The 22,626-nt window shown below is 39.4% G+C and overlaps 1 protein-coding gene across 3 annotated transcripts in view; it reads left to right on the top strand.

Annotated features, from left to right (window-relative positions):
- The window catches only part of ACSS3 (acyl-CoA synthetase short chain family member 3), a 54,973-nt gene that overhangs the window by 25,313 nt on the left and 7,034 nt on the right, over positions 1 to 22,626 (top strand). For all 3 annotated transcript variants that reach the window (XM_083365138.1, XM_083365137.1, XM_083365139.1), the window contains 10 exons: positions 1,258 to 1,338; positions 1,418 to 1,513; positions 3,217 to 3,368; positions 5,550 to 5,653; positions 13,810 to 13,905; positions 15,505 to 15,568; positions 16,833 to 16,914; positions 17,563 to 17,685; positions 21,661 to 21,760; positions 21,928 to 22,103. In XM_083365138.1, coding sequence (XP_083221264.1) covers positions 1,258 to 1,338; positions 1,418 to 1,513; positions 3,217 to 3,368; positions 5,550 to 5,653; positions 13,810 to 13,905; positions 15,505 to 15,568; positions 16,833 to 16,914; positions 17,563 to 17,685; positions 21,661 to 21,760; positions 21,928 to 22,103 — 1,074 coding nt within the window. The remainder of the gene's footprint in view (positions 1 to 1,257; positions 1,339 to 1,417; positions 1,514 to 3,216; positions 3,369 to 5,549; positions 5,654 to 13,809; positions 13,906 to 15,504; positions 15,569 to 16,832; positions 16,915 to 17,562; positions 17,686 to 21,660; positions 21,761 to 21,927; positions 22,104 to 22,626) is intronic.

The following is a 22,626-nucleotide window of genomic DNA, read 5'->3' on the forward strand; positions in this document are numbered from 1 at the left end:
AGGAAGAATGTGTTCCCTTTTCTCTTTCCTTTTCCTGGTTCAATTACTTCAGCTCTTATTCCAGCTATTGTTGAGATACAACTTGATAAACATTGTTGCTGCTCATCCTGTTCCAGAATCATTCCCCTCTTTTGTGAATATTGCTGCCTTTTTTGGGGGGGTGGTCTTCTGCTCATCTATACTTTCCCCTCAACTAGCCCATGCCTTTCTGTTAAGGAGAAGGAGCAGAGCAGTTATAGGCACAGATCCCTTAAGAAGTAGTATGTGGTCAAACTAGCCAGCTGCAGACTCAAATCTGTGATTGATCTGGGCCACTCGGTCACTCAGCTGCGGCTTTACCAGTTGACTCTGAAGATTTGTAAGGATGGCTGGTTAACACCAGGCAAGATTGTCCATGCTTGGGGGAGGAAAGAAATTAACTGGTGGGATGTGCTGCTCCAGCATGTGTTTTGGATGTGCCTAAGAAAAACTGACCTGGTCTTCTCCAGTGGTGTTCAGTGTTAGGTCTATTAAGCCATTGTAGCAGTTTCTCTGGCAGCACTCTAAGCTATGGGTGGTCTCTTTGAAGTCAGAAGGGTACATGTGGATTGGAAATAACAGCTGTCTCATTGAATTCCATTCCCTTTCTGCCTCACATGCGCACACTAAATTGAACAATGATTTGAACCATAGAATGTCCTTCCAAAAGATGTTTTCATAAATAAAATACTAGAAATGGTAAGCATGCGAATTCAAATGTGTGGATTTTCCAGCCTGTACCGTTTCTACACGAAAATGATGTGGGTTAGAAAATGGAAGCTATACACCTCCAAAATACTAACTGCATTTTGTAGTGATTTGACTGAGAACAGCTTGTTTTCTTTCAATTACCTGAAATTATTCGTACATCTATTTACTCTCCTAAAAAGGGATGGGAACCCTATGATCTTCCACATGTTATTGAACTATACTTCCACCTATTATGACTTTGTTAAAGTTCAGAAGTATTTGGAGGATTGCAGAATATTCACTATGCTTTAAATAAATGCATTTGGATTAGCTGAATTGCAGAATCTCAATTTCCCCCCCTGCTATGATAGAATTACACATTCCCCATATTGCATGTAAAATAGATTCTGAATAAAGAACAAATTTATGCATCTTGCAAACTATGCTTGAAATTCTGAAAGCTCCTAGAATTAAGGTGAAGAATATTAATTTCCTGCAAGAATTCATTTAATTCTAATGAACTATTTAAATATCATTTTTTTTACTCAGGGTGTTGTCAGACCAACAGGTGGCTATGCAGTTATGCTAAACTGGACGATGGCAGCTGTGTATGGACTTAAGTCTAAAGAGGTAATTTCAGTTTATAAAATACGTTTCAATTAAGAAAATCAGTGCCTATATTTTAATTACATTTTATATCTCATTTTAGGTCTGGTGGGCTGCTTCTGATTTAGGCTGGGTGGTTGGCCATTCTTACATTTGCTATGGACCTCTTCTGCATGGGAATACAACAGTTTTATATGAGGTGATTATTTTTTAAATTTTCATTATTTAACTCATTTTAGTTCAGCAAACAGAGAACAGACACATACAAATCCTCTGTTAATTAACATGTGTTATTACTACTTTTAGTAATAGTGCTTTTCATCAGTCTCATGTAGAATGTCTGGTTCTGAGGTGATTAGGAAGTCTTCTTGGAGAAACATAATTTGTAGAACCCTCTTATCCCTTTTAGCACTATGTAAGCAAGCTAAAGTGAGATTGGAGCTTGCATGTTCCACATGTCTACACACTAGAGGAGAAGATTGGAAACTTTTTCCTCTGATTTTAAATTAAATACTTTTTCTTCATTATATGCCATCTGGAGAACTATGTTTTGTTCAAATTCTTAAGCAGTGAGTTTTAGAAACAACTGTTTTAAAAATACACATTATGCATTTTTCTGATAATGTATGTATTTCTGTCATGATTATCTTTGTGTTTTGTTTTTTGTTTTTCAGTTATTATTTTAGAAATAATAAACTAAATAATAAACTAAGTAGTAAAAACAAACCAATTTCATTTATACTGTGTCTGTGTGTGTATGTGTACATACATACATACATTTTTGTTTATATACATTTTTTATTCTGGTTCCATCACGAGGTCAGATTGATCAGCAAGATGTACAGTGTTAGCAAATAACTAATTTGTAAAGTTACCATCACTAGTAATTTTGACAAAATTAGGGTGGCTTGGATGCTTAGGCTGTTCTTCTGTATCTTATAGCCTTTGTTATAGAAGTTATAGTTAGAAGGTTGAACTAAGATTATAGAGAAACACTAGCTATATGTGGGGGGGGGGAGTGGGATGTTGTGGGTACCAGGCAAGTATTCTCCAGTAGGATATTTCATCAGTGGGCTTCTGGGCCTTAGAGCCTATTGCTTTACTCCACTGTGGGAACAACGAGAAATCTCACTGAAGATGCCTGCAAGGCCCAGGCAGGTTACTAAGACAGTGACTTTTATTGAAAATACTAGCATCAGGTTGTTGAGGAATTTAAAAGGTTAATTTTGAAAAAGAAAGCATTCCCAAAGTCAGGCTAGCCTCTGAGATAGCTTTATATAGGTAAAAGGAACCAAAAGAATGACTCATGGAAAGAGGAGAAGCCCCTTCCCCCCCAATTCAGGTGTGCATCATCACCCCATCCACCATGGTCCTCACTTGCAAGAGGGAGAGAGAGAGAGAGAGAGAGAGAGAGAGAGAGAGAGAAAATAAGTGAGGACTCTTGAGTTGAGCTCAGTTTCAATAATTTCCATGGATACCTGCGTGGAGTTTTCTTGATAACAATATGGAAGGAGTTTAGTTTAGCCTATAGATCTGGGATTCCCAAGTAATAGTAACCAGACTTGAGTCTGCTTGAAGGTCAAACAAAGTCAGTCTGGTTTTGTACCTATTGAGATGTGTATGCAATATGTTAATAATTACTTGGTGACAATTTGATGCAGTGCTTGCAAGACATGTTTCTTTTGTACCTCAGTAATTTATTCAGCGCATCACCAGACAGCCTTGACACGCTAATATAGGTGTATAGGAATAATTTCCTCATGTTCATACAAATGCATTTTAATCATTGTTTCAGCATTCTGCTGACAAGTTGATGCCATAGTTGCAATGAGCCTTTAAACTGTGAAAGAATTATGGAATACTTTTTACCCAATTACATTTTTAAAACTAATCTCTTTGTAGGGAAAACCTGTAGGAACTCCGGATGCAGGTGCTTTTTTCCGTGTGCTGTCAGAATATGGAGTAGTGGCTTTTTTTACTGCACCAACTGCAATTAGAGCAATCCGTCAACAGGACCCTGAGGCTGTCCTGGGGAAACAGTACAATTTGTCAAGGTGAATTTTGGTTTCTTTGCTTATCGTATTTGCAAATGATGCAAAATTGGGTGTGATAGCAAAGCCCTAGAAAACAGAAATAGCATTAAAATAGGCCTTGATAGGATAAATGGCATAAGCTCCACAAACTAGGACAGCAAGAACAACACTCTCTGAATGTGGCTTGTTCACATTAAACTTGTTTTGTGTTTATTTATTCCAAGTAATTCATTGGTGACTGTTAAATGACAGATGTACTTCTAATCTCATTTCTTTTATTCAGGATGTATTTGAAAGATATTGTCAGATAATTTCAGTTACCTGGTAACTTAATTCCCTTTGTCTTTAGCAAACATCATTTTCTAATACTATTGCCACTTTTCTTTATTGTTAGGCCTATGCATATTATTTAGTTTCTGAAACTAGCATATTAGAATATGTTGGTGAAGAAGTATTATTTTCTATACTTCTGCCTTTACAGTAAATAGAACTGAACAATGAATTGGAGTGAAACTTGTATTTTTAATTGAACAGGGTAATTATCTTCTACAAAAATCCACTTTACCATTGTAAGCGAGGCAGCAGCCCTGTGTGCGTCAGACCCAACCCTTGCAGAGCACCCTTCTCTCACCGCACCGACCCAATTCCTTACCTCTGCCTGGTTTGTTCTGCGGCCTCATGGCAGCGGCATTGGGCAGGAGGTAGCAAATGGGGCTTGCTGAGGATTGAGCTGTGTTTGCCACTGTCACCGCCTCAGAGCCGGCGATCAGCAGGGCCCCTTCAAGGGAGGACTCAAGGGCGCTGGGGTCCAGCCCTACGAAGCCCATCTTCCTCTCACCCAAGCTGCCCAGATACATGTCCTTGTTGCGTGAATTCAGCATCGGCATTGGCATAGAGGCCGATCGCAGGCTCAGAGGGTGTGAGCGGAGCAGCCGCGCAGAGCAGAGACGCTACCTGGGGTAGAGCGGAGCCGGGAGGGACTGCTGGGTGCCGGCGGCTGTGCAGAGGCCAATCGCAGGTATGAGTGGGACAGCTGCTCAGGGTAGAGGCATGGCCCGTGGCCGGAGCAGAGCCGGGGGGGACTGCAGGGTGCCGGTGGTGGTGTGGAGGCCGATCACAGGCATGAGCAGAACAGCTGAGCAGGGCAGAGGCGCTGCCTGGAGCCAGAGTGGAGCTGGGCGGGACTGTGGGGTGCTGGCGGTAGCAGTGGTGCAGAGGCCAATCGCAGGCACGAGTGGGACAGCCATGCAGGGCAGAGGTGCTGCCCCGGGCCAGAGGCGGGCAGGGTGGTGGCGGCAGAGACAGCTGGGTCGCTTTGGCCAAATCAACTGGTGGCGGCAGCAGCACAGAGGAGGCGAGGAGTGGCGCCCTCAATCTGCCCAGCCTCCTCTCTGCCTGCTTTGCGCTCCTGTGCCCCCCACATCTGCCGTTAACCCTCCCACCACCATGCAGGGTAAGGTTGCCGCCCCCACCCCGATGCTGTCGCCTCCCCCAAGTGTTTTTTTGCTAACCTGCCTTTCAGCTACATTCTGTTTCTCCGTTTGCTTCTCAGCCTTCGCCACGTGTTTGTGGGACTATGGGTGAAAAAAAACTTCCATCAGTCATTCTAACTTCTCGCGAGATCTCACAAGAAGTTAGAAAGTCTCATGGAGCTTTTTTTTTTGTCCCACAAATATGTGGCAAAGGCTGAGAAGTGAATGGAGAAATGGAATGCAGGTGAAAGGCAGGTTAGCAAAAAAAAATGCTTGGGGGAGGCGATGGCATCTGGGAGGGGGCGGCTTGACTTTTCACTTTGCCCTCACTGCTGATATAGCATTCAAATATAAAATGTAAAAAAGTGAGTATACATAACTGCATCTATTATAGGTTTATAATAGATTATCCGTAGCAGAACATCCAGATTCAGCCATAGTTTCATTCCATACAGCATTAATCTTTTGAACTCTCCTTCCATTATATATTCAATATGGACAGTATTTAATATTTTATTGTTATGTATATGTAGGGATGTGGGTCTATACATATGTTGTATATAGTATGTTTTAGGGGTGTGTCATGTATGTGTTTCACTTTGAGAGCGGGCAACTAAATTTCATTTTTGATGTGTGCCGTTGTGCCCACAGTAAAAATGGCAATAAAAAGTATTTTATCTTATATTTCTTGGTAGGAAAGTAATGTTGAAAATAATCCTATTTAATGTAGGTTTCGAACGTTATTTGTAGCTGGTGAACGCTGTGATGTGGATACATTAGAATGGTGCAAAAAGATTTTCAAGGTACCAGTTTTGGATCATTGGTGGCAAACTGGTGAGTATCTCTTGACATTTTGTGTTTCAGATTAGTTCACATGTGGGGCACCTTAAATAACTTTGTATTTTTTCATTATTTGGATTCCTTCTTATAGCTACTGTATTGTCTTCCCACTTCATTTTGGTTACTTTTACTCTATCTTTGCCTTTTATTGTCTTGAGTTATTGTATTTATGTAAGAATCATGAATTAACTGGATACTATTATCTTGGGGGGGGGGAAAGAAGGAGAGTGCAAAACTTGGGTTGAAACTTAACATTAAGAAAACCAAGATCATGGCATCCGGCCCTCTCAATTCCTGGCAAATACATGGGGAAGAAATGGAGGTAGTGACAGATTTTATTTTCCTGGGCTCCAAGATCACCGCAGATGGGGACTGTAGCCAAGAAATTAAAAGACACTTGCTCCTGGGGAGGAAAGCCATGGCAAATCTAGACAGCACACTAAAAAGCAGAGACATCACCCTGTCAACAAAAGTGCGTATAGTCAAGGCTATGGTCTTCCCAGTTGCAATGTACTGTATGGCAGTGAAAACTGGACCATAAAAAAGGCTGAGTGCCAAAGAATTGAGGCCTTTGAACTCTGGTGCTGGAGAAGACTCCTGTGAGTCCCTTGGACTGCAAGGCGATCAAACCAGTCAGTCCTAGAGGAGATCAACCCTGACTGCTCTTTAGAAGGCCAGATCCTGAAGCTAAAACTCAAATACTTTGGCCACCTAATGAGAAGGAAAGACTCACTGGAGAAGAGCCTAATGCTGGGAAAGATTGAGGGCAATAGAAGAAAGGGATGACAGAGAATGAGGTGGCTGGATGGAGTCACTGAAGCAGTAGGCCTTAGCTTAAATGGACTCCAGAAGATGGTAGAGGACAGGAAGGCCTGGAGGAACGTTGTCCATAGGGTCGCGATGAGTCGGACACGACTTCGCAGCTAACAACAACATTATCTTAGGAAAACAAAAGACTGATATGCACTTATTTAGTAGAAAAATATTTTTTTTCTTATCTGTATGTAAAATGGGAGGGAATAGAGTTGAAATAGGGGAACTCCAGCTATGTAAAAATTACATATAGAAGATATTTTTTCTCATATCAGCGTCAAGCAAGAATTGTACATGAACTACACCTCAAAACTGGTAACAAATGTTGGGAGAAAATAGCTACCAGTTGCACTCTTGATAGGTATTTGAAAAAAAAAGGTAGAGTTTTAAATGGGGAGAGCACTGGCCTTGGAGAAACTGTATCTGAAAAATGAGTCTTCTGATGCTAGTTACATCTCTTTGTCTAATCCAACCCATCAGTAACCATTTGGATTGTTTGAGAAATTGCAGAGAGCAAATTCACCATCCTTTGCCTTTGGTGCTAATATTGCCATGAGGTTGAACACATAGAAAACATAGAAGCGATACAGTTTCCCTCATGCATTGAATCATGAGTACTTCTTGAACAGCTTTGTTGTCATAACTAGTTGCATAGTCCATCCTGAAAGACATGGAGCCATTGCTGCAGCTGTTCCTTTGCTTCATCCAGCTCAAGTCGAAGAAAAAAAAAGTCAACCAAACTCCAGCCATGTGCTTACTAATGATTTATCTATCTTTACTAGCCAGAGTGTTGATTTAACAGTAATGAGCAGAAGCTTTATGTTGTCACGTTGATGACTGGGCGATGTATGCTGCAATTCACCACTTGAGAAATGACTACTGAGAGTCTCTGTGAGTTTGGCTTCAAGGAGATGTTGCTATAACAACAAACAAACATGCTGGATGAAACTGAGTAGCAGCTGAAGTGCCAGTTATGTCTAGAATGGGCTGGGTAGAGGCCCTCTGCTCCATCTGGTTATTCTCAGCTTATAAAATAAGATTGGAAGTGGTTCAGAAATGCTGCCGGGGGCAAAGATACCCAGACCATCCCAGACACATGGGTATCCAATCTTTGTTTGAAAACCTCCAATGATGGACCACCTATAATTCCAGGAAGCAAGCTGTGCCACTGTTTAATAGCTACTCATGATCAATAAATTCATCCTGGCTTTGGGTTTGAATCTCTCTAAAGCTTTCACCCCTTGGTTCTTGTCCTGGTCGTCAAGCACTACAGAGAATATATCCACATCCTCTTAAATAGATGAGCTATAATAACTGTCTCTAGAGCCATCTAAAACATCAAATAATCCCAATAAATAGGTATATTCTCTATAGTTCCTCAATGTATTAAAGTTCTTCCTTCCCTTCCATTAAGTCAAAGCTTTCTTACTGCTGTGCCCATTATTACTGGTCACTGTAACTAATTTTACAGCATTCCTCAATTTACTATTAGCAGGACAGTTTATAGAGGACAAGTGGAAAAAAAGTACCAGGGTTAAAATACAACACAGTTCATAATCTCAAAGGTTAAAGATTGCCGGCGGGTAGCACCCAGGGGGAGGGCCTTCTCAGTGGGTGCGCCTGCCCTTTGGAACCAGCTGCCCGCGGAGCTTAGGACTGCCCCTGACCTCCGTTCATTCCGCCGGGACCTGAAGACCTGGCTCTTCGAGCTCTCTGGCCCAGGCTGAGAATTTTTTTTAACTTTAACTGGGGTTTTTATTTTTTCTCAGGGAATGATGTAATCTTTTTTAATTGTTTTTAGCTTTTGTATTGATTTTCTTTTAAATATCCTGTAAACTGCCCTGAGTCCTTCAGGAAAGGGCAGTATATAAATCTAAATAAATAAATAAATAAATAAATAATATTACCTATTAAAGCCCAAGTATCTGAAGGAGCTGCAGCTGGTACTGACATGTGAACAAGAATGTATAACAAATGACAGAACTGGGGATTTTTTTCATAAGGCTTAGGAGAAGCTCTATGAAGCAGATTTATGTGTAGTCTTACTAAATGGAGGATTACGTGAGATTACACATAATTAAGTAGAGGTGTTTAAGAATTTGAACTAATTAAGTAGAGATTAATTAGTATAAATTATTAGCTGGTAGTGTGGAATAGCCAAGTCAAACTGGTGTTCAGGTTAGGATGCCAGGCAAGAGTACAAATTGAATAAAATTGAATTAATAAAATAGACAATGATACATACATTTACATGCATGATTTACTATCATGGAAAAAATAAAAGACATTTAGTTAACTTATCTGGTAATAACACTTAGGTTATTATACCGTGAATCCCACTTTAAAAATAAAAGTGATGAAAATATACTTAAAGGAGACATTATGGAAATTGTAGGATTGGGTGGTTTTTGTTTCTCAATTGTCCAAAGAAGAAGATTGCATTTATTTAGTGAGAGAGGACAGAAAGTTTTGAAAACAATACTATATGTCCTTTTTCCTTCCTTTCTTCTGAAATTTTTAATAGCGATGATACAAATCTTACTTGGGAATCACCATTTACTTCACCCAGCTTTTCAAAGTGCTGTCAAAATTAGAAAAATGCATGTTCCCACACCACTCCAATTTCAATACCTCTCTTAGTAGCCCAGCCTTATCCCTCTGAAGGTATTCCCACATGCATTTTCTCTCATTTTTGGAACGGCATAGGTATGGCATCACTTTCAGTGTGTGTTAAGCATGAATCCAGTGTTTCTTTCCAGGCTCCCTCCTTCCCTCGTGCAAATGCACTGACTGCAGCAAAAGGAAGACTATTCTAAGTTCAGACATGGATCTAATCTCAAAGTAATTTTAAGGTATGCTAAAGGAGAGAGAGAAGGTGGGGAAGTTGTTCCAATCTCATTTGCATAAATGAGAGAAGCTCTGACTGCCATTAGTTTTATATGTTTCTCTGAAAATGTTGCAGGTTGCTGATGTCATTTCTGTTGCCTAGCAACAGCTTTTCCCCTTGTTCTGGGACTAGAGTCTCATTAGATAACGTAGATATTTATACTGATGGTTTGTGAATAGGAAACAGAATTAAACTCCCTGAATTTCTCTTGTAGAAAGAATAATCCTTTGGTAGATTTAAGGCAGTCCTGATGGATCTTTTCCTGGAGAAAGAGTACAAAAGAGGTCATGAAACACTAATCCCTGCTGTAGATGGTTTTTCACATATTTAAAAATAGCAGCTGTCCGATATGTTCTCTTTTGTCTATGGTGGTCTACTGACATTAAAGCAGACATAATGCTTTTTTGGAAGCAGTTACACTGTAAATGTTTAGCACTAATATATGAGGTTCTTTTGTGTTAATCATCTGCGTCTTGTCCATTGAACTTCAGTTGTTAAGGACCTTAAAGGTGGAAATGAGTAAGATGTTTTGATTCTATTCAAAATGGAAAAAAAATAAAGATTTTCATTCAAATGCTGTGATATGTTGGTATACGAGACAGCAAAAAATACTGGCAATAGTCTTGAAGTTATTTCTGCTCTTTGCCTTAACAAGCCATGTCTGTTTATCTTCTCCTTTCCAAAATACAGCTGCAATCAAGATCCTTATTGCTTTTTTCTCCCTTCTGTACGATGCACTATGAAAGAAAAGTTTTGCTTTCAAACTGGGAAGTTAAATAAGTAAAATAACCATTTCAGCTGTCTGAATTTTAGGAAGTAAATAATTCAATGATGCCACTCATTGTATAAATGCAATAGGATGAAAAGCAAGACAAAATATCTTGTTTACCATTATTCCTATAGATTGTCCAGCTTAATTAATAGAAATGTGACTCCAGATCCTTAAAACTGGTATTCTTCAATGTTTTTCTAGATTAGCTACCTTTAACAACAGATTTAGTAATCTAGCTAACAGATATTCCTTTGGTTTGACATTACTCTGCTCCTTTTTCATGCTTCATTTAGTCTGTGGACCTGCTGGATATTAACTTCCAAGAATAGAGCTGGATTTTTTTTTGGGGGGGAGGAGCATATGGCCCATTGCTGGCCCTAACTTGTGAAATTGTACAAAAGCTCAAGTATTGCATTATGTGGAGATGGGCATGTGCTTTCCTACTAGGAAATATTTTAATACAGGGAATGAAGTTTGGATGTTTTTAATCATTGAAAATGTGTGTGTGTGTTTGTGTGTGTGTGTGTATTTGTGTATTCGTAGATTTTCACGGGTACAGGTATGTAGGTCTTGGCATATTCAGGTCTTTTCCTGTGTAAGATTGAGAGTGTCTTGGTGACGTTTCGATGAGGTCCCACTCGTCATCTTCAGGCTGGTGTCTTCGGCTTCATGCTTGTGCGAGCAAAGCGTGATCAGAGCTGTCATCTCTCTTTAAATATTGGTGGGGTTGTGTGTGGTGCTGGCTTTGTTGCTGTAAGTGGGTTGGATGGCTGTGTTGTTACATCCTGATTGGATGATGGAGTTATTGTTTGCAGCTGAGTCAGTTGTTTTGTAACATCCTGTGTGGCTGAGGTGTTGGCTGTGTGCCTATTAGTCTTTTGTGTTGTAACGACTTGAGTGATGGGTTGAGTAGTGACATCCTGAGCTCTAGTATGGTGATATCTTGAGTTCTGGGCTGCAACATCCTGGGTGGTTGGCTGTGTTGTGACATCCTGAGTCTTAGTATTGCCACCACCAATCATCCTCACCAGACTCAAACCCAAACCCACCCCATAGACGAAATGCAACCACCATACAGAAGTCAAACCACGGTGGCATCTCCAACTGCTGCAACCCCTCCCGACCCCCACACAAAGCAAACTTGACACACACCATGAACACAAAGCCAGACCGCAAACTCAGAGCCAAACCAGAGCCCAGGATGTTACACCACAGCCCTCTGCCCAGGACATTACATCACAGAACTCAGGAGGTTACAATACTAAGACTCGGGATGTCACAACACAGCCAACCACCCAAGATGTTGTAGCCCAGAACTCAAGATATCACCACACTAGAGCTCAGGATGTCACCACTCAACCCATCACTCAACTCGTTGCAACACAAAAGACTAATAAGCACAGGCATTACACTAGAGCTCAGGATGTCACCACTCAACCCATCACTCAAGTTGTTACAACACAAAAGACTAATAGGCATGCTGAATAACTTCTAAATTCATGTATGGAGGAATTTGTAACTCAAAGCTTGCCAGGTTTTATACAAAGTTATTGGCTGGCCAAATAACCCTTTCTGCATAATTACATCTTGTATATTTAAAGGGAAAGACTTGTCAACACCACTAACTGTTCATTAGTCTTCTATGGAACCAGTTCTACTTGGAAGATTAAATCATTGTACTTTTTAAAAGTGATTCAGTCTGCTTATTTTTTGTAACTGTCTTCTGTTGTGCTTTGTTAAAGCTTGATAATGTATGAAAAATATGCAAATGAGCCAAAGTTCAATATTGTAAAGTGCAAATGTAATTTAATTAACTGAAAAAATAAATATATACTTGGTTTAGCTATGGCAGAGTCATAATAATAGGTACTATATAATTAGTGTGCTTGTTTTTGAATATTTGCATTTTTTTCTTGACTATAATTGTCTTATACTATAATGCTTTCAACTGTATCCAGTCATTCATATTTTAATTACTGTGGCATGGCAGTTTAAGTCTAGAATGTTCCATTTGTAAACTCTCAGATTATCTTCAGTGTTCATGTTTCAAAATTGCACCCAAAATTTTGGGAAGATGTTGAGCATCCCTGCTTTGTAGCTCATGTGCTACAATCTAAATCTGGATTTATCTCCTCAGCTGTAGTCCAGTAGAATGATTTTCATTATGCTTTATTTTTCTCTTTTTTTCTGAAGCTGAGGACTAACCTGGATATGTTTGCTTCTGATTAGATTTTATCTTTTTATAAACTTAACTTGTTTTGTGTTTGTTGGCCCTACCTCCAGACAGCTGGTTTAAAAAGGGTTGCTGGAGGAAGTGTCAACTCAAATATGCTCTTTCTACACTTCTGATCTTTACTCTGCTTTAGTAACAAGGCCAGTAAATAATTGTGAAGCTTACTGCAGGGAAGATTCAAGTTCAGCCATTGGTGTGTTTCCCAAATGGAAGTAAAAAAACCAGTTACTGCCACTAACATGGGCTGATGGTAAAAGATTGCCAAATTTTGACAGCTGGAGTAGTGAGTTTAGTTAGTTAATTAGTTAGTTTAGTTACTTTGCTTTAGAAAGGTCCAGATCTAATTTCTTTGGTGGTCTTAATGGTGTTGTTAATAGTGTAGGTAGAGCAGAGCTCTCTTAAGTATTTAGAGAGTCCTTGACCTACTTTTCTAGTAATAGCAATACCAAGATTGCTGGAAGAAGCACTCAGAATGCTCCAGCTATAATTTTCTCTAGTTATGTTAGTGCTTCCTTTCCTTTTGGTATTATGTCAGTCCAGTATTAACAGGTTCACCTGCTGCAATCAAAAGCAACTAGTAGAGCAAGGCACATTCAATGCACTGACATCACTCATCATGGAAATAGCTAGGTTTGTTTTAGGAGAAGATGAAAAAATTAGAAAAAAACTTGCCAGATGGCCTTGGCAATACATGTGGTCATGCTGATATAGCTTTTAAGAACAGTAGACAAAGTTACAAAATTGTGTTAGTGTGCCCCGGTTCCTGACTTCTGTCTTCTGTAGGTTATTTTAAGAAAAGGTAAAGGAGTCCCTTTGGATTTTACTTTGTTAGTGTTGCCAAGTATTGGGGCAATGCTCATCTCTGTTTCAAGGCCATTGAGCCAGAGGTGTCTGAAGACATTTTTGCAGTTATGATGAAGTTGTCTTTAAAAGTCAGGTTAATTTGATAACAGGATTTGCACGCTTTCTGTACAGATTCTAACGTTTGCAGAACTGTCATATAAAGTTCATTTTATTCTCAGGTTAGGTTGAGTAACTAGCTCCACATCACCTAATGAGCTCAATGCTCTAGTAAGGACTTCTACCAGAGTTTCTTTAGCGCCAGTTCAACGCATTAACAAGTGTGGTTATTAGTTTCCTTAGGTCAGTGTTTCCCAAACCTGAACAAATTACCCAAGATTGGGAAAAGTGGTTTTTCTTTGGATAAATGACAGATGAACCCATTAACCAACCACAATAGGGACATTTAAAGAAAGATTTTCTGATAAGCCATAAAAAGGACTTATAAGCAGTTTTGAGTAATGAAGGAAAATGTCTTTGTTGAAATTCTAAAAAAAGAAAGTTGTGTTTAATGTGAACCTCAAACCAATTAATTTACACATGAAAATAACTTCTAATTATAACATTACATTTTTTAAAGAAACATTTTTCTTTTTTTGTTACAGAAACAGGCTCTCCAATAACAGCTTCCTGTATTGGCTTAGGAAACTCTCTAACCCCTCCTGCAGGACAGACTGGAAAGTTGGTACCAGGATACAATGGTAAAGTTGAAAAAATACACTCTGCGTGTGTGTGTGTGTGTGTGTGTGTGTGTGTGTGTGTGTGTGTGTGTGAGAGAGAGAGAGAGAGAGAGAGAGAGAGAGAGAGAGAGAGAGAGAGATCTTTTAAATTATGCTGTTCCTGACAAAAAGGAACAGGTAAAAACAATCTTTAAAGCTTAAGTGTTGCTGTTTTGACAGTTTAGAACCAACACAATTTTGATCTTTTTTAAACTACTTCAAAATTACTTTTATCTCCAAGATGAAAGAAATCCTGCAAAAGTTATCTTTATGTGATATATTTTTGAAACTGTACCATGGATCAATTGTTTTCTAAAGCTGCAATAACTGTTTTCCCTCTGACATCAAAGCACAACATAATGTAATGTGGACTGTTATTGCTTCTTCTTTTGCTTGGATCTTTAGAGCAGGGTGTCCAATCCTGGCAACCTTTAAGACTTGTGGACTTCAACTCCCAGAGTTCTCCTGCCAGCCATATTGATTTCTACAAGTCTTAAAAGTTGCCAAGTTTGGACACTTCTGCTTTAGAGTATCCCAACCCATATAGATTGTCACATGGGGCTTTCTGTTCTATAGAACAAATGCCCATGAGACTCACTTACACATTGAATTATATTGGGCAGAATGAATAAAAGTCAAAGAATTAACTTAATACAAACTGCCTCACAGAGATTAAATTGCTTGTTGGCCAAAAAAACTATCTCTGTCATAGCAAGTTTGGCCAGAGCTGCAGATACTTCTTGAAGATCTATCTGGGAGAATGAATTTTGTAGGTTATAATGAGATCATAGCAACTGCCCTACATTTCATGGGTGTTCCTGACATATTCTGAAGAAGATATTTTATATTGTTGCATTTTTAATTTATATTGTATATCTTCACTAACATATGAAAGAAATATTAAACTGAGGAGCTTTTGAGCTTGGTATTTGCATATTCACAATGTATCAATTTGGTAACCTCCATAAATATGTTTCACAATTCAGAAAATCTTTATTGAAATTATATAGAGTTCAACTACTTTATCAGGGAGACTTTTATGAACCAGACATAAAAAGGCAATAGCTGTTTCTATTTTGAATGACAAGTGAAGAAAGAATGAACATGCAATCAAAATTAAAGAAGTAACACAATTTTCATAATGTTCTGAATTAACTTTGAACAACAAGGGATGTTTTCTCTTAAAATATAATTAAAACTAAAATTGTAAAATGAAATTATGAAATGTAGTTTTAATTAACTCAAAATAGTTGATTATTCTTTATATAAAGGATGCATGGAAGGAAATACTTTAAAAAAATTATATTGTCTTTTTCTATTTTGTTAAGATGCATGGTAATGATGAAGCAAAGAGATATTCAGATAACTATGCCAAATGACCTATGTTTATTAACCTAGGAATAGATATCAGCTTCTACTTCCTCATCTTTCATTGTTCTCAAGACTAAATTTTGAAAACAACAATTTTCATTCTACAGTATTTAACTTGCTGAAGTTGGTTAACCCTGAAATACTTCTATTTTAATTAAAATTGAAACTATTATTCTTGTTTTTATGACTTGTGATGCTTTTTTGTTTTAGTTGTGATTCTGGATGACAACAAGCAACCTGTAAAAGTGAAGACTCTAGGAAACATAGTGGTGAAGTAAGCAATTTATGACTTCCCAAACTTTTACAACTGAGCAAAGTAAATAGAGATGAGGGAATGAGAATGTATTCAAAATGCACAATTGAAGAATAATTTATATTGTTATTATGGGAGACCCAGGTCTACTGATAGGATATTGTAATATTGGTCCGCTGCAATGTCTGTTTGCCAAGAAAATACTTGAAAGACAACCTCCATTTAAGGAAAAACCTTAATCGAAATAGTAAGCATAGGTTCATATACTGAAAGATAGAACTGTATTCTGAAAAAGATTAATTATTTCAGGTAAAGATGGCTTCTGATCATAAAATCTAGGTTATGTTGATTTAAAGATGGACACTTGAAGTTAGCACACAGAATATTTTGTTGCATTACATTTAAATATTGTAGGCCAGAATACGTTCCTGTTTATTTATGCATTAAGTATAATGATCTATAGGGCCTATTGCTTTCTATGTGCTGTACATTATATATAATCTAGCTCAATAATCAAACCAACTCATTTATTAAATGCCTTAGAAAAGTTAACAACAAAGAGCTGTAAATATTTGGTGAATAATCTCAAGATAGAATAAGAGCCATCATTATGTTGGAAACTTCATTGAGAAATTATATGACTTTTAGCAGATGTTGTATGCCAATTCCAGATACCGTAAAACACCATCACAAATTCTTACATTTTCCATTTATTATTGTCTAAGCACATTTGTTGCAAATAACCAGGTAGAATTCATCTAACACATCTTATGTTGTTCTCTCTCTCTCTCTCCCTCCCTCTCCCTCTCTCTCTCTCTTTGAATTCTTTAGAAAATTTCACATGAGTTTCTGCTTCGTAGCTATGGTATTGTAGCTATAAATTAAATTTATGTATTCTAAATGATAACAATTCCTGACAATGTGTGAGAATGAAAATCACTGCTATTAACCATGTTTGGCTTGCTTCTTTTCTGTTAGCCATTCTATAAGGAATAATTGTTTGTGTAAAATGACTAAAGGTAAATACTGTGTCTTAAGCATAAGATTGTTGTGGTTGCCGTAGACCTGCGTAGGAGGGAGAAATCAGTTTGACAGTGGTCAGGTAGAGGAGGACTAGAGCTGATAGCTGGAAGTTCACGTGCTCAAAGTTGAGGAAAAAGTAACTTTTCTAGCCCTGCATTTAAGAGTATTCTGAATTTAGAAGAATATATTTCATTATTTTTTAGTTTTTTGTATTACTGTATTATGCATTTATATACCTCTCATTTTTTAAAATATACAATAGGTTGCCTTTGCCACCAGGAGCCTTTTTAGGTCTTTGGAAAAATGAACAGCTTTACAAAGAATTATATTTCCAAAAATTTCCGGTAAGAAGCGATTACATATATAATAGTATACATTATTTAAAATATGAAATGCTTTATATTTTTCCTTTAATTTTGATCAGTGGCTATCCTCACTTCCCTTTTACTCATTGTAAGAACATTTCCCATTTGGCTTTTGAATCCTGAAAGTTTTTCTTAGCTTTATGCAAATGTTTAATTTTCAGTCTTTAAACTTGCTGACTGGTTTAATTTTAGTTAAAATATATCATTTTATATTAAAATATTTTACATGGTAAAAAAAAATCCTCTAAGCTCATGCATGCGTACATTCACACACATACATACCTGTGGTATATTTAGGACAGCAAAAGCTTCAGTTATGCCAAATCTGTATATTTTTCTTCGTCTTCCAAAAATCTTTTATCAGACGGGATCACATGTAAGGTGAACAGCACCCGTGGTAAATGCTTCTGTATGTTCCATATTAAATTTACGTAGAAAACACTTTAATGATGTGTCAACCTGTCAACCTCCATGAACAGAACCATGAACTCTAGATTGGAACTTAGAAAAAATGCCAGGGATCAAATGAGGTACTTATTTGGTAATGCATTGATTTAGGAGCAAAAATGTAATATTGTTGTGTCTAATATTCTGAAGCATTTTTCATTTATCTACTTTTCTTCTTAGGGATATTATGATACTATGGATGCAGGTTATATGGATGAAGAAGGCTATCTATATGTTATGTCTCGTGTGGATGATGTGATAAATGTTGCAGGCCATAGAATTTCAGCAGGTGCAATTGAAGAGGTAAAGATAAAACAATCAGGAAAAATCGTACCTCAGTCTCAAACACAGAAAAAGAGTAGAGTGGGGGTCTGTCTCAATATTAAGGGACAAAGGTTTTTCTGGTGAGTCTCTTTTTTAGCAAAGTTTTCTCCATGAAGACTTAATGGATGAGTGGAGCAACGGGAGCAGTGCTCTTATCATTACTAGGCTGCTCCTCTTACACAGGGCTTTTCAACCGGTGGTACGCTTACCACTAGTGGTATGCGAGCACCTGGCTGGTGGTATGCGGCATTGCCTGCCTCCCCCCGCCTCCTCCCCCCTGCGCGCTCCGCTCCTTCCCAGCTCACTTGCTGCCGGAAAGCATGCTGTTTGGCAGCGGCCTGCAGGAACCCTACAGAGGGCATGCGCAAGTGCAGAGCAGGGCCCCACCCTCCCCAGGGACTTGTAGTGCAGCAACCGAATTGACTTCTGATCGGTGCTTCTTTGGGGCACACATGGCCGGGAAGGTGCGTCAGAGTCCCAAGTACCTGTAAGGCGATTGGCCTGCTCCTCCCCCATCGCCCGCCAGGCCCGGGAGAGCCCCGTGCGAGCACCTCGCCGGCTGCCAAACCCTTCCTTTCGAGCAGGAGTGGCCTTGCCCTGCTTGGCCTTGGCCGCCTCTGCGGGTGCCGCTCTAGCATGGAGAGGGCGAGGCTGGTCCCCGTTTGGCCCGCCAGCCCTGGGAGAGCCCCGCGCAAGCACCTTGCTGGCTGCTGAACCCTGCCTTTTGAGCAGGAGTGGCTGTCAAGCTCTGGGCTCAACAAGTAACCAAGGGGGGGGGATCTGTGCAGCAACCCGGCTACCTGACGTGCCAGCCGCTCATTGCTCTGCCGATCAGCTGGGAGGCTGAGACTCCGGATTTGAGCTGCCGACAGAGTGCAGCGCAGGTAAGACGCGCCAAAGCTTGTCCCAGAGCCTTGTGCTGCTGGAAGCCTGCTTGCAAAAAGTGGGGCGGGCAGTGGTAGCTGCTCACGGTAAAGCAGGGCAAGGCTGCTATCAAGCCCCAGGCTCGACAATCACCCAGGTGTGGGGGAAATCCGCGCAGCAACCCAGCTACCTGGCCTGCCAACCATTCATTGCTCTCCCGAGATTTGAGCCACCGACCAGAGGAGAACACCGCTGATCAGCTGGGAGGCTGGGATTCCGGATCCAATGCTGCCGGCCAGCTGGAAGTCCTGGTGGGTGGCCCCGACGCCGCCGAACAGCCGGGAGTGTCGGCAACCTTCTCTCATGGCTACCAGTCAGCTGGGAGCCCCGGTGCTTTTGAGGAAGGAAACACCGCATACCACCAGCCAGGTGCTCGTGTACCACTAGTGGTACGCGTACCACTGCTTGAAAAGCCCTGCTCTAGTGCAGGGTAGGCAACCTTGGCTCTTTTAAGACTCAAGGACTTCAACTCCCAGAATTCCTGAGCCAGCATGGCTCAGCTTGGAAACCTCTCTCTTTCCCCTCAGCGTGGCTGGCTCAGGATTTCTGGGAATTGAAGTCCACGAGTCATAAAAAGGAGCCAAGATTGCCTACTCCTAAAGCCAATAGAGGGAGGGTGTTTTTTTTTGCAAAAAAAGGTGCCGGAATGCCATTCTGAGCATTCTATGAGAAAAAAAGCCCTGGTCATAAGTCACTTTTTCTAGTGCCATCGTAACTTTGAACAGTCACTAAGCAAATTGTTGTAAGTCGAGGACTACCTGTACTTTATCATTTTTTTATTTTTTTATTTTTGGTCAAGTTTTTGACGCCTTGCTGGGCGACTGGTGGTACTCGGACATTGCCTTATCTTAAAAGTAGTACAATGGGTGAAAAGGTTGAAAAGCCCTGCTCTTACATACTCACTGAAAGCCATCATATTAACTTCTGACAATATTCTAGACTATTGCTTTATCTGAGACACTGAAGAAAAAATAAATGGTGGCTCTCTGAGAGCATTGATTGGAATGCAGGAAAAAGAAACAACTGTTTTTAAGACAGGGTAGAGAAGATGCATTGTTCAGCTTGGTGAAGGTTTAGTGAAGCATATCAGTAAACTGTCATTCAATGTTCTAAGAAGGCATGATTTGATTTGAATTCAAGATAAATCAAGGAAAGCAAGCATGATTTCATGCAAACTGTTTCACAATTTGATATAGGAAAAACTTGATCCATGGAATGAGGAAGTATTAAAATTCCTGCAGCACTCCATTAGAGGCAGGCAGAATGGGATGAGAATAGCAAATCTAACCTCTGTGAAGGATATTAATCTGCCAAGTTTTACTGGATCTTATTGTAAATATTTAAGGTTTAAAACTACTTTAAAATAAACTCGTGCGAGATGATCTCCTCAGCATGGTTGGGTAAGTTGGGCAGGGCACATTGGCTGGGTATGGCATTTCCTGAGCGGGACTTGGTTGCAGCTTTCATTGCAAGTTGTATTGGCAGGACAGGGCACAAAAGTCTTATCGTTCCATTAACTCAAGAAAGAACTAAATTAATGTTTGTGGCCTTGCTTACCACATTAAAGAAGCTGAGAATTGGGAAAATCAAAGCAACTCAAACTAAAGTTTTGCCACCCAAAGGGGCTCTATGAGAAAATTGATTGGTTATGTAACTCAGTCCCTTGCATTCTCTTTCTATAGAACTGATATTGCATCATATATTTTCTGTAGGAACTCCAGAGGCAGTGGATCATATATAGAACTTATAAAATATTTATCAATGATAGTCCTCGACTTACAACCATTCATTTAGTATAGCATTTGAACTTACAAGAACACTGAAAAAGTGACTGCACTTATGTTGCAGTATTCCCAAGGTCACATGATCAAAATTTGGGCACAAGGCAACTGGAATGTATTTATGACACTTAGCTGTCCTAGGGTCATGTGATCACCATTAGTAACCTTCCCAGTCATCTTCTAACAAGCAATCAATTGGGAAAAGCCAGATTTACTTAATGACCACATGATTCACTTAACAACTGTATTGATTCGTTTAACAACTCTGCAAAGTGTTTCCTAAAATGGGGCAAAATTCACTTACAAGCTGCCTTGCTTAGCAACTGAAATGGATTAAAGCAGGTCTCTGTTTTAATTTGTGAATCTGATTTGTTAAAGTGATTTGATCAAAGCTTCAAACTGAAATATCCTTTTGAAATTTGGAGCGTGATCTAATTCAAAATCTTGTATCTATTTCATTGAAATTAGATAGGCTTCTTCTCACACATATGCTTGGAAATTTATTCCTTGCTGTTTAGTGAAAAGTTACATTTTATGGGCTTTCCATGCTAGTCTCAGAATTTAGGAGTTTTAATCTATTTTAGTGTGGAGGTCCAAGTGCAAATAAGCAGTCTACTCGTATGTTGTGACTCCTGCACACTCCTTTTTCTACACATCAGAGCCAACCACCACATAAATTATCCCACCACAAATTCATTTATAATCACAAATGATCTCAGTCAAGCATGGCTGGGAAGCATAGAGTTTTTCAGACTATATATTATAAAGTCCCCATTAATGTTTGAAAGAGACACCATATAATATGCAAACAACTTTCTATTGATAGAGATTAACAAATGGACCATGATATCTAGATGGTCACATTCTCTGAGTTGGACCTAGAATGTTTGTTCTATTTTAAATGAATTCCCGAGCAAATTTCTGCTCAGAATACTCCTACTGGTGAAAAGAACATTCAGTAGTAGCCTAATCCTTCTGTCTCATCCTAGGCTACTTTTTCCATGTTCCTGAGAAATCTCAAAACTGTATAGAGCAGATTTTTAGGGGTTTGTATGCAAAGGAGGAGATGACAGAGATGGTCAGTTGCATCAGGCCAATGGGGATGCTTGCTGGTCACAGGCCTATTAATGGAGAGCTCCATCTTATTGTCCATAGGCTGCTGTTCCTGGACCCACCTTGTCAGATAAGTAATGGACATGCCTGTCTTATATTTGTCTAATATAGTATTTTTATTCTGTTCTCTCTTCAGGCTGTTCTCTCCCATATGGCTGTGGCAGACTGTGCAGTTGTTGGTCAAGAGGATCGATTAAAGGGCCATGTTCCTCTAGCATTGTGTGTCCTGAGAAATGGTTAGACCTTGTTCATTTGCAAAGCTGAATCTTATCTTTGGAGTTTTGAAGTGGATGATTTGCTTGAGATTGTTGTCTTGATTTGGCTGTGATAGCCGGTGAGTAACAAAATTGTACCCATGCAAAGCAATAAAGCCACTTATCTTGTGCTCTTATATGCTTATTAGAAATTGATATTGAAGAGGAACAACTATTGGAAGAAATTGTTACACGAGTTAGAGAAGATATTGGTCCTGTGGCAGCTTTTCGGAAAGCAGTATTTGTGAAACAAATACCAAAAACCCGTTCTGGCAAGATACCACGATCAGCTCTTGCTTCTCTTGTGAATGGGAAGCCATACAAGGTAACTGCCATAAATACTGTATATAGTAAGGTATTAGATAACCTGTGACCCACCGTGTCATTGTTTCAGAGATATTTCCTTACCCAAATACAATAGAGAAACAGACTGACCATTGGTGGGCAAAAAGGAGCAACTTATTAATTTGTCATGTCCCTCACAGAGTGACTCTGGGCAGCGTATAATTAAATATTAAAAGCATAAAAAAGTATGTAAAATTTTAAAGAGGAAAGGAATGTTAAAAATTGATTTAAAAAGAGGGGGAGGTCTTTCAGAATGCCAACCAGCCCCACGACTCCATTTTCAACTGCTTTTATGCCTTTATGGAAGGCCAAGAAACAGATAGGCACCCAATGCAGCTTACACAGCAAAAACATTATGTGCACCAATCTTTGGATGTCCAGGATTGCCTGTATGGCTGCATTTTGTACCAGCTGAAGCTTTTGGATACTTTTCAAGGGTAGCCCTTTGTAGAGTGCATTGCAATAGTCCAGAAGGAAAATGACCAGGGCGTGGGTGACTGAGC

This window comes from Vipera ursinii, assembly GCF_947247035.1.
Source record: "Vipera ursinii genome assembly, chromosome: 6".
Lineage (NCBI taxonomy): Eukaryota > Metazoa > Chordata > Lepidosauria > Squamata > Viperidae > Vipera > Vipera ursinii.